Source organism: Typopeltis vanoorti, chromosome 9 (assembly GCF_054136105.1).
Source record: "Typopeltis vanoorti isolate ZY-2024b chromosome 9, IOZ_Tvanoo_1.0, whole genome shotgun sequence".
Lineage (NCBI taxonomy): Eukaryota > Metazoa > Arthropoda > Arachnida > Uropygi > Thelyphonidae > Typopeltis > Typopeltis vanoorti.
This window is the reverse complement of record NC_143557.1, coordinates 91996737-92012886: the sequence shown is the minus strand read 5'-3', so window position 1 is coordinate 92012886 and position 16150 is coordinate 91996737. Positions and strand designations below refer to the sequence as shown.

At 36.2% G+C, this 16150-nt stretch overlaps 1 protein-coding gene across 3 annotated transcripts in view; it reads right to left on the bottom strand.

The window, feature by feature from the left end:
• LOC150103247 (uncharacterized) overlaps nt 1–16150 on the bottom strand; it is a 444168-nt gene that overhangs the window by 111826 nt on the left and 316192 nt on the right. For all 3 annotated transcript variants that reach the window (XM_090397399.1, XM_090397397.1, XM_090397398.1), the window contains exon 9: nt 10399–11717. In XM_090397399.1, coding sequence (XP_090253525.1) covers nt 10399–11717 — 1319 coding nt within the window. The remainder of the gene's footprint in view (nt 1–10398; nt 11718–16150) is intronic.

The following is a 16150-nucleotide window of genomic DNA, read 5'->3' as shown; positions in this document are numbered from 1 at the left end:
TAATGACTCAAAAAATTTCTGCACTTCTTCCTTAGAACTTTCTGTGCAACCATAGGCACAAATAAGTTTCATTATCCATTTTGGGAAGTTTGCCCACATAACTCTACTTGGAACTGCCCTCTAATCAAGAAGTTTACCTTCATGTTTGGTGTTGAATGCTATTGCTACTTCTTCCTTTCCTTGATCATTACTGCCTGAAAATAACATCCTATACTAATTTTGTAAGATCTCTGTTTTTGTCTTCATTGTCTAAGTAATGCCAATTATGTCCACATGGTAATTTTCCAATTCTTCTGCAAGTCTGATTTCCTTTCCATTAATACTCCTGATATTGATGGTTCCTACCTCCAGTTCTTCTGATGTTGGGTTTAATGGATGACATCCCAGCCATCATGAAATCTCATCATGTTGTACCATCATATGCATTTGTGGTTTAAGCCAATATAAAAATACAATTTGGTCGGCTAAGCCCCCAAATTGCCAGTCCATTCTTGTTCGTTCAGTAGATATCTACATATCCAGTAGATATCTACATAACAGGACGCACAATGTGAAGGTGAGGATTGGTTTGGAAACCCCAGTTGATTCTCTATATTCCTAAAAGGCAATGTGAAACCACCTCCCAGTTATTTGGCTTTGATCCTTAATTATCTTAACTGACCTGACCCTTAATGTAATTATTTAAATCTACCATATGGGTAGTTACAAAATAAAATGACAAAGTGGCATTCTGGCATGTGGCTCAACTCTGTAAATAGGATTAACGTTCTTTGTTCTAGCTTCACCTTGAGATTATGCTGATGTATTGATGATGGCCAGTTAATTTCTGGCAATCATCAAGTATTTGCAATAATAAAAATTATTATTTTTATTTTTTAAATTCTTGTGGATATGTGTGTCTATTAATCTTTACTATGTCACAAGTACCATTAAAACTTGTTTAATAATAATAAAATTTTATATAAATTAAGTGGATATTAAATCCATTTTAGTAAATAATAAAATTTAATTTTTTTCCATATAAACTAAAATGTAAGGTTCATTTTAGTTCGCTATGTACTATATTTATATTATCACCAGAACATACATAAAAATTCTCAGCAAATATTAAATAATAAAATAACATTTTCAGGAATTCTTGAGAATTCTCAGGAACTATCATTTCCCATTCCAGAAGATAAAAAAAAAATATATATATCAGGCATTTGGAAACTCTAGTGAGGCATTTATATGCGGCCCACAGAAAACTGAAATTCCGCAGTAACACTTTTCACTAAGACATTTATGCTTTGGTGTAGACACCAAACAACAGTGGCATGCTAAACATTTTGCATGGACATGATGACCTGTATCAAGGATGATACAATATTCTAATCAATAGTATGTTTCACTGAATGCATCCAGATAAGCAAACAACATAATATCCATACTATATCATTCTGAAAATACACACAGTGATTCGACATTCATGAAACAGTCTAAAAGTTAATGTTTGTGCCCCAACATGTGATACTCTATGGATCTTTTGTTGCTGTTGTTGAAAAAAAAAAACAGTACTGCAATATGCTAGAGGTATGATTACTGCCACAGCCCCTTGAGGACAAACCCAAAACTTTCTTCCAAAAAGATAGAGCATACTCCTTATATCTATGATGTTCGAACAACCCTTTTGAATATGCATTGGTCTGGTTGATGGGTAAAACCTACAGCCTATTTGACATGGTCATCATATCTAACTCTGATTTTTCCTTTGAGATTACGTCAAGCACTGTGTATGTACAACACTTCCACGGAATGTAGATGGCCTGAAGAATTTCAGGCTATCTATGCCTGAAAATCAGTGCTGCTGCTCAACTGAATACCAGAGGTTATTATTATATATATGGCAGGAAATACAGTATTGTTTTAAACTGTGTATACAGAACGATTTTTATAAGCATCATAAAAATTGAGTAATAGTGTAAGTTTCATATTTTTGTGCTTAACACGTTTTTTAATAAATGTATCTAATTGCTCACTTTATTTAGACTTGCCTTATAATTTGTTGTATTGGCTTTTATCGCATATACAAAGGTGTCACGATTAAATATCTGGAATACATAAAAGCTATTTGCTTACCTGCAGACCCACGGAAGTGAGACATGGGCAGCAAATAAAAAACAGGAAAATAGGTTGTGTGAAGACAGATGGCCCAAAGAGCCTTAAAGAGAAGAATGCTTCACATAACAAAATGGGGTAGAATAAGAAACACTAGAACTAGAGAGATGTCTGGGATAGAAGATATTGTGATGGGCTGGCCATATTAGTAAGACTACTAGATGAAAGGTGGGCAAGATTAAGCACTGATTAGATACTGAGAGATTGAAAGATCACCACAGAACAAGATGGAGGGATGATCTACGAAAGCTTGACATGAGATGGTGGACGCTGGCTAAAGACAGAACTGGAAAGTTAATTGGGAAGCCTATATCAAACAGCAGATAGCAAGAAGCCAAAGAAGACTAGTGGCTACTGTTGCCTTTGAAGTAATCCCCATGTGTAGCAATGCACTTAGATGCTGCTGCTATTTTTTAAAACATTTCTGGAACTGTTCTTCTGAAATGCTTTTTATTACTGTCACGTAAGTGGATGTCAAAGTCTGCATCCTTTCATGGCATTCTTCAGTTCGAGGAACAGCTGAAAGTTGAACACAACACAACACAGGGCCAAGTAAACACAGAGGACAGTGCAGTTTTACGAATGATTTTTTAGCCAGAAACTTACAGTTACTGCCTCATGTGCAGGGGCAGTGTTATGATGGGTAATCTAGTTATTTGTCCAAAGTTCAGATTTCCTATGAACAGTATAACATTGTTGGTTCACTGTTTGTTCTTGTTTAATGAATTTGAAATGAACTATACCTTGGTGAAAATGATGTTTTACAATGCATGCTTTGGTATTTTGCATCAAAATCATATTGAAAACATCAAGTGTTATCACCTGTAATAACTATCAAAACCTCTACGTGATGAAAGATCAGAACAAACATCAAACCACTGCTGTTTTTACTTTTCATTCAAAATTCATAAAAACATTTTTGCAGAAATTTTGATCCTTCAAAATCTTCCTCTGTCTGAATATAATTCTTTTTGCTGGCCTGGTTGGCTGAGTGGTTAACATACCCACTCTCCAACCAACAGGCTGCAGGTTCGAATCTGGATGTGGCCATAGATGTTAGCAATTGTTTTTCAATTAGAGATGTTTCATTGCCTGGTGTGAAACCACCTCTCCACTTATTGGAGGCCCGAAGTGGCTTGAAAATATTCCATGTTTGGTCTCTAGAGCAGGGTCCAGACTATGTAAAAAATAGAAAAATACCATTGGCCCACCCATGGTACAAAATGTACTAGAGGTTTGCAAATAACTTTTTGTGGGTGGGAGCAACATAAAAAAAAATGTACACTTGTCAGTGTAGCTCAAACTAAATGCCAACTCTTTTTACATTTCCACTGATGAGTTAGTGGTCACCCCAGTTCTTTCATATCTTACATCTTCCCAACCCTCTGTAAACCTCTTATGCCACTCAAATACATTACACTTTTTCATGGCAACATCACCATAAAAGACTCTTAACATGTCTACAGTTTTGCTTGTGCTTTTGTGTAACTGTACAAAACTTGATGGGAATGCATTATTCTAAGTTCCATTTATTCATTTTTCTGCCAAAAGGAATGACTTGATTGTTTTGATATGACTTAAGGTTATTATTATTATTATTGTTCCGGCAACTCCAAGGAGTCGACAGACTCATCGAGGGAGGCCCTAACATCATGTCAAGAACAACTATTCAACATTCACACAGTATCTATCATACCTTGCCTTGAACTCATTCAGGGTCGTAGCACCCACAACACTCTGGAAGCTTATTCCACTCATTCACTACTTTCCAAGTAAAAAACCTAGCTCTAACACCCTTGTCAACCATGCTCTTGCCAAGCTTCCATTCATGGCCCCTAGTCCTCCCACCAGCAGTCATATTTTCAAAAATATCTTCTGGATCAATCTTATAGAAACCCTTCAGTAATTTGAATGTCTCAATCATATCACCCCTCCTTCGCCTATCGACCAATTTCTGCAACCCACAAATCTTCAACCTATTCTCATAAGGTTCATTCCACAGACCTGCTATCATCTTCATCTTGGTCACTCGTCTCTGGATCCTCTCCACTTCCGCCCCATCACGAAGAAAGCCTGGTGCCCATAACTGGGCACAGTAGTCCAGATGGGGTCTTATCAAGGCTCAATACAGAGGAACAACTTGTTTGTCTCTGCATGTTAAAGTATTTTTCAGAAGCCAAGTGATTTAGTGAGCTGTTTTAGTCACTTTTGCAATGTGCCCACTAAGCTTCAATTCCCTATCCACCAACACTCCCAAATCCCTGGCCTCATCAATCTCCTGAAGTATGGTTCCACCAATGCGTATACTGCTGCTATTCTTTTCACCCCAAAGTGCATAACCTTACACTTTACCACATTAAATTGACATCCATTTTTCCTAGCCCAGTCCTCCAAACTATCCAAATCATCCTGTAAAATTTTGACATCCTGTGCACTCATAATTGCTCTACCCAACTTTGCATCATCAGCAAACAAGTGAACACTTTCTCTCAAATCCTTTCCTATATCACTGATGAACAAATTGACAAGCAGTGGTCCAAGAACAGAGCCCTGTGGCACTCCACTAGTCACAAGCCGTCTTTTAGACTCCACTCCTGAATAAACCACTCTCTGGTATCTCTCCTTCAACCACCCTCCTATCCATCTCACCAACCCTATATCTATCCCCATCTGCTCCAGTTTACTGATTAGGGTTCCATGTGGTATCCTATCAAAAGCCTTGGCAAGGTCCAATAGTATTACTGTAAACCCATTACCCCTATCCAGTTCAGCCGTCGCTGTGTTATAAAACGTGAGTAAGTTACTGAGGCATGATCTACCCTTCACAAAACCATGTTGTCCCCCATACAATATCCCATTTTCATCTATCCAATCCTGTATTCTTTTCTTGACTAATTTCTCTAAGACCTTGACAATGATTCCTGATATGCTAATCGGTCGGTAATTTACAACAGCAGTCTTGGAACCACCTTTATGAAGTGGAACTATTTTCCCCTCTTTCAACCCCTCGGGACTAACCCAGACCCAAGACTCAAATTAAACAAAATGGTCAAGCGTACCGACAATTCTTTAGCTGCTTCTCTTACAACACGAGCTGGTATACCATCCAATCCCACAGATGTATTGACATTGAGGTTATGCAATAGACTACTCACCTCCACTTCATTCACCACAATTCCCGTATAATCTACTGGTACATTTGTTTCTGCAATGTCACCACCTGGATCATATATTCTTGCAAAGTGCTCACTCAGTAACTCAACTATATCAACTGATTCAGTTACCTCCCTACCATCATCATTCTTTAAAATCATTCTGCCATGTACCTTTTCCATTTTACTTGCTACATGTCTAAAAAACTGTTTAGGATTCTCTTTAGCCTGCATGGCCAATGTTCTTTCGTCATCCTTTTTTGCTTTTCTTACCACACGCGTTACCCTTCTGGCCTGCGCTTTATACTGTTCATGTGCATGCCGGTCACCTTTCTCCTTAAATCCCCTCCATAGTTGTTTCTTTTTTTGCAGCTCAAGCTTAATGGTGTTATTCATCCATTTAACCCCTAGTTGATGGACTCGCTCTAGGTATACAGCCAGCCATTGCTTCATGCAAACACTTCTTAACTACCTCCCATGCACTATCGACTTCTAGTCCTTGCAGTTGTACATGCCATGGCACTGAACCAATCAAACTCCTAAGTTTGTCATACTTTCCAGCCCGATAATTTCACACGTACCCTGTCTTAATTGAAAATTCTACACCTTTAGCCACCTCCCAAGTCAAGACCCTATGATCACTCTTACCGATTGGTGGCAACGTGGTCATATTTGTTACAGCCAAATCCTCAGATGTAATTACTAGGTCAAGCACTCTCTGACCCCTAGTATTTTCCATTACATGCTGTCGCAGATAGTTATCCCTTAATAACCGCATAAAATCCAATTCCTTCCTCCCATGTGTCCTCTCCTCACTCCAATTAATGCGACCATAGTTGAAATCTACCATAATAATCACCCTCCTTCCACTCATTTCTTCTATTTGCTTGTGCATACTGTCACCACCATCTTTTCCATCACCTGGTCTATAGCAGCACCCAATTGTATATTTAGTTCTGCTAGCCACAATCTCACACCAAATGGTCTCAAATGTGCTCTTTTCTCTATCCTGCAATTCAACTTCTATTCTCCTTGGCTGCAGCTCATCAGCTATCATCAACAATACTCCTCCCCCATTTTATTCTCCCTGTCATTCCTGAACACACTATACCCATCACATTCAATCCCACTAGCTATATCATCTACAGTCAGCCATGTTTCACTAATACCAATAACCTGTGGTCTGGAAGTGCCAACCATGGCCAAAAACTCTTCCTTCTTGTTCCTAATACTCCTAGCATTAGTGTACATGAATTTAAGACCCCCATTAGCCCCAACCCTACCTTGATGCCTTATATTAACTATCCCACTCTGATTTGTTGTCCTTATTTGCTCGGGCATATTATATTCATTCTTACATTCAACTGCTCCCCTTAATAAATCTAGTTTCCCTGAATTTGCACATCCAACACATTCAGCAACACTTTCTCAAGTCTTCTTACACCATAACAATTCAAATGCAAGCCATCCATCTTATATAGATCCTTTCGCCCATCGAACTCACTCCACACGTCCACAAATTCCACACCACTCGTCATACATAACCCATGCATAAAGTCATTCGCAATTATGGCCCTCCTTTTAAACATTTCACTGTCATACCGTGGCAAAAGACTAATCATTCTAACTCTCTCACTCTTTTCTTTTGCTACTTCAAACAATTCATTCAGGTCTTCTATCATTTCTATTTTGTCTCCTTTCAAATCATTCGTACCTGCCACAACAATCATTTCTTTCACCCTTTTCTTTTGCTCTCTAATACTCAGTTACATCCTTTATGGTCGCACCAGGTTGGTACGATTTTGTCAAATCCTCTACTATCACACCTCGTACTAACGAGTCTCCATACAGCACTCTATCCTTCATTTTGTTCATGTTCACACTCATATGTCTATTTTTCCTGTCATACTTTTTATTATTGGCTGGTTCATTCAGTCGACTTTTGCTCATATGCTCTAGCTGCTGTTTTGCCCTTTGTATCGCACCATTCAACAACGCGATCTCATTCATTGCGTCTATCTCATCTTTTTTATTCTCAGTGAAACCATTAATACTATCATTCACACTTTCTACATTCACACTCTCACAATACTCTGGTACAATTTCGCCGTTTCTTGTCATATCCCTATTTTCTTCATTCTGAAGTTTGACAAAAATATCACACTCACGATCCAAAATACTCTTCAATTTCTCATTCTCCCTACATTTTCTACACACATTCACTCCTTTATTATCATCTAACCACACTCCGACCGCACATTTCGCAGCTAGTACACTGAATCATCTCTTTTATACTACCGTTCTTTTATAAAGATGGCGAACCATCATTACTGGCCGTACTTACTTGCCACGTATTTTATCAAATTATAAATTATAACACACCAAAAACACACAAAAAGATGCACTAAGAGACGCAAGGCAAACAAAACTATGCAATATTAAATAATTTATCAATGATATTTATTTATTGCACTTGATTGCACAGACATCTTCCAAACATGCAGTGACATAGATCTAGCTGACTCCCCATACTTGTAAGATCATTCTGGGAATTTGGAACATCTCAGATAATCTCCAATGCATTACATTCCTTCACCTCATCTTCTTGCTGAGTTTATATTTATATATATGTATAACCTAAAATACACATGTTTTCTTTTTTCCCTCCTCCTGATCAAAATTTTACACAAAAGTATATCTAATGCATTCATACAGATATGTTAAACAATGCAGCCCACTATAGAAATAACTTAGCACCAGAACATGGCATTTATGCAAGAAGCCAGAATTATAGATCTTTCCTGCATAATGTTTCCTGATAGAATTTGAATGGTTTCATGGTGTACAGTTGCTGTTTGAGAGAGCATTACAATCACAGTTGTAAGTTAATAAATCATATTTGAATTTCAACAGCATGTTTTTTGCATCCTCATAACACAAAGATGTTCCCTGAATTATGTTTTACTCTTTCTCTCTCTCTTTTTTTTTTTTTTCTCTTAAAAACTACCAACTTGATTTCTAATGCTCAGATACATTTGATGACAATTTAAAATTTAAAAGTTTATATTGCTGTTAGGAATTGCCATTCCTTATGAAGAAGGGAAATTAACTAGTGTTAAGGAGTGTATAATACTGAAAAATGTTCTATGTAAATCTCATCTAACTAAGATGTTATCTATATCAAAGAACACTTCCAGTTAGTTCTAAAATGTTCAGATCCTGAAAATTTAATTTACAGTAAACGTTAAGTCAATTTTATCATATTTTATTATTTCCTTCAAATATAATAGTGCATGTGCAGCGTGCTAAAATATTGCCCATTTTTTTTTTAAAAATCCACTTTAAGAGAATATCTGTGGCATAAACGGAACTCAAATGCAAAGCATAAAGAAGGCAGTAAGTAGCATAGTGTTCTGATTGCTGAGTGACTAAAATCTGAAATTATGCTGTGAAGGGAAAATTAAGTCAAATATGTCTTTTGATTCAAACTATATATATATATATATTTTTTTTTATACAGAATCGTAGTCAGAACCTGTCCCCCAACTCCTTGAGAGCTTGATCCACCTTTACCATGAGTTGCCTCAGTCCTGAAGATACTTCAGGTACAAACTTCGTTTGCTTACACTTGGATAAAGGATTAAATTAAATTTATTATAGTCTAACCAAGTGGGAAAAAAAAAAACTTCCAACATCCTTCTCTATATCCAAAGTAATTTAATAATAAGGTGAGACATCTTTTGGCAACTCATATAGGTAAATATGACTTCAATAATATAAGCACGCAAACACAAGAAAGATATTTAATTAGCCAAATATTTCGGTCTGAAAATTGCAGACCATCTTCAGTGGCACTACAAGAACAGTTTTAAAAAAATACAAGGTGGAATACTAACAATAGATCATTTAAAAAATAGAAAAAGCCGAGTGATGTTATTTCACTAAGTATTAAAGGGAATATTATTAAGCAGAGACATGATTGAAATAAAGATATTAATTAATAATATTAAATAACATAAAATCAATATGAATCAATGAGTTATCCTGATTAGAACTTTTTTAAATAATGAAACCTGTGGTGCGATTATAATTAAAAGAAACACACGTATTAACCACAGTGAAAATTATTTAATTATAAATATTTCATCCTAAGTATCTTAGGACATCATCAGTACAGTACTTTAAAACAATAATAGGAATAACATACAGTTAGGGTGCATGATTACTACAGAATCAAAAAAAAAAAAAAAACAATAATAATAATAATTATTTAACACAATTTTGTATGATAATTTCCCATACTTTAGGAATAGTAAGAATGTCGTTGTGGTTTAAGTTTGGTCTGTGTAGTAGGACTTCAGAACTTTATTTGTATAAACGTTCATGTTTATATAAAGATCTATGTAAAAGTTTAGACTTTTCCCAATGGATCCTATGGTTTGGATTTTCAATTCCATGTTGAGAGAGGCCAGATTTCTGCGGTTTAAAAAGACGAATGTGGTCTTGATGTTCCGAGATGCGTTTCTGAACAGACCTACCTGTCTGTCCAAAGTAAGACTATGCATGAGCATGGAATCTCATAAATGCCAGGCAACATCAAAGGTGAGAGTTTGTCCTTAGGAGAAGGTAACAAGTTGTAAATTTGGTTGATAGGTTTGTAAGCAGTGGTAAAATTGTATTTCTTCATAATTTTGAATACAGTATCATGAATGATACTGTATCATTTCTTTACATAACTACTTCTGACACTTACGAGAAAGACAAAATTAAAATATCTTCTAAGCCTTTTCATTCTCTAAAAGAAGTTAGGTGGCAATCTTTTAACTTTACATTTTTTGGAACCTTATCTTCTTAATGTCCACCTTTTAGCACAGCAAGTCTGAATGCACTTTCTGCAGTATAAAGTTTACACGAACACAGTGGACAACTGCCCCATCACAGTTTAATCCTAAATACTAATTAATTAGCATAATATATATATATATATATATATATATATATATATGTAATCATGGGTGTGTTCTATGAATGTTTTCTTTTTTCAATAATAATACTAAAGATACCTATAATATAAGATAATAATACCTACCTGCTTTCTAATGCTCAGATACATTTGATAACAATTTAAAAGTTGATGTTGTTGCTGGGAATCTTCATTGGAAGAAGAAGCAGAAGATGGTTGCTGTGAACTACCATCCCCATTATCACGAGGTCTCAATTTTCTTTTACGTGGATGAAATTCAGCTTGAGTTTGATGGTGCTCATCTGTTGAGCTTTCTCCAGAATCTCCCTTCTGTCCACTTGAGGAGACCATATTTGAGTGAGCACCAGAGTCTGTATTGTGACACTGTGTAGAAGAACCTGCCATAGCTGCTTGCATGCGGTGACTACTTCTTGTTACTCTTTGGAAGCGTTCTTCAGGAGGGTGGGTATCTTCTCTAAGTTTAGATGAAGTTACTTCAGTCTTTCCACTTTCTCGACTATTATCATGAAGAGAGTTCACTGTTGACTCTACAATTCCACTATCTGCTGTTTCAGTTGTTGTATTTACAACATAAGGTAAGGCTTGTTTGGAGGATGACACTTTGTTTCTTTCTCTGGTTTCAGATTCTAAATTTCCTGAACCTGAGGGTAATACAATTTTTAAAGGAGGAACTTTAGGTGAATGAGGTCCACTAGATGGAGCTCCATTATGATGAACAGAAGATGATTCAGATAATAAGGTCCTTTCTTGTGCCTGAGCATCACCATCACTCTGATTGCTTTCAGTATCTGAACTGGATAAACTTCCACGTTTTCTAGATTTCGGACTGCGATCAGTATGTACATCTTGATGACCCATCCTACAACTCTGACTCCTGTGGGATCTTTGTAAATTACTATGAACTGAAGCAGAATGTCTGTTTGCAGAATTATCACTACTTTTTCTCCTTTTACGTCTAGTCTCTTCCTTTTCAGCATCACTAGTACAATCATGTTCTCTAGTACTACAATCAGCTGACACTCGACCACCATTTAATTTTGAATTTCCTATCTCTGTACTTTCAACTTTCTCAACATAAGTAGGTTGGTCAAACCCATCAATATTCTCACTCATCTTCCTGCAGTCTTTCATGTTTAAAGATACATCGGTCTCTTTTCCACTACTGCTACTTACAACATCAACTTTAAGCTCATATAATTCGCTATCTGGTGTGGAAGCTGAACTCTGTGTGGAAGAAACAGATGCATCATCTTTTCTAAATTCATAAACATCACCCTTAGTTTCCATAGTAACACAATATGATTGATATTTTGGATGTGATGAACTAATGTCATTAACTTTGGAGCCTCCAGTGTTTTTGTCATCCCTTGTTCTAATAGACTGGAATCTAAGTGTTAATCTTGGAGAGGTGGGTTTATCAGCACCTACACAGAAATCAGAAAAGAAAAAATAATAATCATTATTCACTAAATAACTATGCATGATTCAGGAAAGAGGTATATGCAATCTCTCATAGTTATGTTAACAATATGTTAGTATATAACATATTAGAATTATTTTTATGAGAACTATAGAATAATTAACGCTAATTAGGTTTACCATTAAAAGCAGATAAATTAACATCTTAAGTCTCATCTGAAATTTAGATAATTTATGCTGTTCTGCAGGCCATTATTACTACTTGGGACTATCCTGATTCCCCCTCCCCCTCCCCCCGCTCGACTGTTGAAACCTTTCCTAAACTATAGCAGAAGAATTATCAACATCATGATAGTACTTGAGAGAATACACCATTTGCAATACCAATACTGTTAAACAGTATTGGTATGGCAAAGTCTTGAAATACATTCAAGACTGAAAACTATTTGGAGACATTCGCATTCTCTAAGAATTCAGGAGATAACTGGCAAGGATATGTTCCACAGAACCGCCACATGACTCTGAAACAAAACATGAACAGAAGAGGGATATGCAAACCATAGATATGCATCTTAAAGAAGTCATGAAACATTCAGGTAGAGAAATTTAAAAGCAAAATGCGATACTTTGAAAAAACTTATTTACTATCACAGATATGTTTGAAATTTTCTTCATGGAAAGCAAGGTCACCTTTCTTACAATACTAAAAATTAATGATTTTCACTGAAAATGAATTCTAACTGAAATGCATTACAAACTTTTTGAGTCTCCATCAAAGAGAATATCTTTAATTTTTGCAATGGTTGTTGTGGTACTCATCATTTGCTTTCACTTAGTTTTGTGAAGTGAAAATAAACTACTTCAATACACAAAATTCATTTCTTTCTTATTAAATAAATCCTGGCATAACAATAAAATTAAGACTTAAAAAAAAATATTCTACTACTTTCTTAAGCACTATCAATTTTAATGATGAATCTTAAACCACCATTCCATTAATGTTGGTTCATATTTCAAGATTTATTCTGCTTTTATAAAGTATTCAATTTGTTCGACTAAATGCTTGAAAAAGCATGCCATACTGTGTAATAAACTAGTAGAATTTAAAAAAGTTTGATTATATGTTTCAGAAAAGGATTTATTTAATAAGATACACAACATCCAACAGAAGAATAAGCATCTGCTTAGTCTTCAAATCTGATTCTTAACTAGCATATGAAAGTATCTGGAATCCAAAATGTTTCTGTTAAAAGGACATTCATACTTGTGTTTGTTTCCATGTATATAGTATTTGCATCCATAATATGAACAGTATTTTTTTTTCTAATGGGCATGTAATACAAATTACAAACTATTATTTGGAATTACATCAAAAACATGGGAATCACTAACTGCACAGATGAAAAATGAGGTAGGTGGGATGTGATAGTTTGCACACCATCTAGATAATATTGGCTTTTATTTTTACATATATATATTTTTTTTTTGTGCAGAGGGAATATCACAAACCACAATATAAATAATAAATGAACAATGAATAATTAATAGCGATAACTTTCCAGATGGATACTGCTTTGCCAAAGAACACTTCAACAGCATAAGTAAGAGAGAGACATGATTCTGAAAAGAATATAACAATATTGTTAGTTCTTCTCAATATGAAAACAAAACATACAGATAGGAAAATAATCCTGCTGATGAGAGCAATAATTTATCACGAGGCAGAACAATGTAATTCGCTATAAAAGATTAGGCATTGAACACTAGTAGCCTCGATTTCACTGAAATCCCAACATATATAGCTTAAAAGCCTTACACTTCATCTAGCCAGTAAACACTCCTCGGGAGTGTTTACTGGCTAGATGAAGTGTTTTCCTGTTGGCAAACTTTTATGAATAGGTCCCACAGCAGGTCAATTCCCTCTTCCCCTAGTGCCTTCCGTGCCTCCTGTCAGGGCCCACCCATTTTCCATTCTCTTTATGACCTCCTTCACTTCCACTCTACTGATGTTCTGCACCATCTCCTCATAAAGCTGCCCATCTTCTCTGTGAATTCTCAGATTTTCCTCATTCAAAAGCCTTTCAAAGTATATTCTCCATCTGTTTCTTATATTCACCTCCAGAGTCTTTGATATGCCTGACATGTAAGATGTCCTTTGATGCCTTATTTCTACATTTCACCAATCGATAAATTTTTCTCTGTCCTTCATTTGTTTCTAATTGATCATAAAGATTTTGATATGCCATGGCCTTCGCAACAACTCTCTTGGCTTCTCGCTTTCTCTCTGCCCTCTTTCCACTTCTGCTTTGCCTTCCTCTTAGCTGTCACTGCTTCTTGTACATTATTATTCTACCACCAACCCTCCTTCTGCTCTCTAATCTTTCCAGATGTTTCGCCAAGCACCTCGATTGCACAGCTTAGAATTGCTTTTGAATTATGTCTCCATCAATTCTTGCACACCTTCTAGTCCATCCGAAATCCTCTCTAACACCCTCTTCCTAAAATGGTTCCTCCCACTCTCTTCTTTTAAGCGAAACCACTTAATTGTCTTCATCCCATGGCTTCCAAAGATTCTTATCTTCGACCTTATTTTAAAGACTGCGCACAGCAGCTGGTGCTGTTGGGATTACCTTACAATTCGTTACTTCCTTAAGATGTTTTCTTCTAGTCAAAATGTAGTCAATCTGTGAACTGTTGTTACGTCTAAATATTATCAAACGTTCTTCCCTCTTGCAGAAAAACGAGTTCACAATTGTCAGACCAAACGCTATTGCGAAGTCCACAATCCTCTCCTTCCTGGTCCATTCTCACTCCATGGCCACCATGCACCTTTCCACAGTTGCTATTCTGTCTTTCTATGTGTCCGTTCAAGTCTCCTCTGCCAATTTTGAAAACTCGACAGGGGATACCCCTCCTGTCGAGTTTTCAAAATTCGACTCATCAGAATTTCAAGAACCAGCCTACCAGTCAGGAACTTGGGGGGGGGGGGGGGGGGGGGTTTGGACAGAACCCCCCTTTGAGTTTACAAAATTTGAGTCATCAGAATTCAAGGAGAACCGGCCTACCAGTCAAGAACTCAGGCGTCGTAGGCACCGGGGGGGAGAAGAGCCCCCTTTTAAAGATTCGGCACTCAGGGGCTACCATAAGTGTTGAGTCTTCAAAATTCGAGTCATTAGAATTCAAGGAGAACTGGCCTACCAGTCCGGAATATGGGGGGGACGTAGGCGGAGCCCCTACTTTTCTTATAATAACCATTACTCACTATCAGTGATGAGTTAAATCTACCTCCTATTTTTTTTTTAATTTTCAATTACTCAAGAAAAATGGATAAAAAAACAACAAACAAAAGTATTAGAGAAAAAAAAAGAAAAATAGAATTACATACTTAGATATTATTTGTATGAATATACAAGGCCTATAAGGCCTTACTCGAACTTCCGCTCGAGGATCTGGTCTCTCCACTATATCAGAATCACTGTGGTGATTCTGATATAGTGGGGAGAGAGAGAGAGTACAAAGGAGAGTATCAAAAATGATATCAGGATTGTGGAATACAGATTGAGAATCTGTAGACATTGCAGACACTAGCAAACAGGAGAAAGAGGGGTGGTATGATTAAGACTTACAAACTCTGAAAGGGTTATAAAGAATTTCAGTAGATGGAATTTTTCATTTTATGGAAGGTGGGGAAAGGATGCAAGGGTATCCATGGAAGCTAAGAATGAATGCTGTCAAGAAGGGAGGGCTAGATTTTTCTCTTATAGAATAGTGCATGATTGGAATGGATTGCCGTTGGATATTGTGTGTGTTTGTGTGTGAGTAGCAAGAATGAATTCAAGAACAGGTATGACAGCTGGAGCAAATATTATGGCCTCCCTTGATGAGTTCCTGACTCCCTGGAGGTCTTTCTTAATAATAATATGTTTGTATAAACTACAATACACTTAATATTAAACAACTGATTTCTCTATAATTAAAAACAGTACATTCGTTTGCTATTATTGGATCTGCAGATTGAGATTCTCCAATAATTTTTGCATAAATGATGTACTGATTTTTAAATAGATCCAGCCAACTATTGTTACATACAAAATCACCGTGTACAAATTGTTTAGCAAATTTTTCCACTTGAGCCTTTGAGATTAGACTGTGTATTGAGAATCCAGCACTTCTTTGTAGTGAACCATTGAAGCAAATGTTTCATAAACGTTTGTAAGCTCGAACTTTCTAAATTTTTTTTGGTTGTTTTCTAGTGCCAATATATAAACATCTGTATTTTTCACAATGTCGATACTGTTGAAGAGGACAAAGAAAGACATAGTTGGTACTATGTTGTAACTAACAAATAATTTCGAAATATTTACAAACCAACAGAAGGGTTTGTTTTTAACTGATTTTACAATCGCAGTAGTGTTTGGGTAAAGTAAAGAAAGAGGGA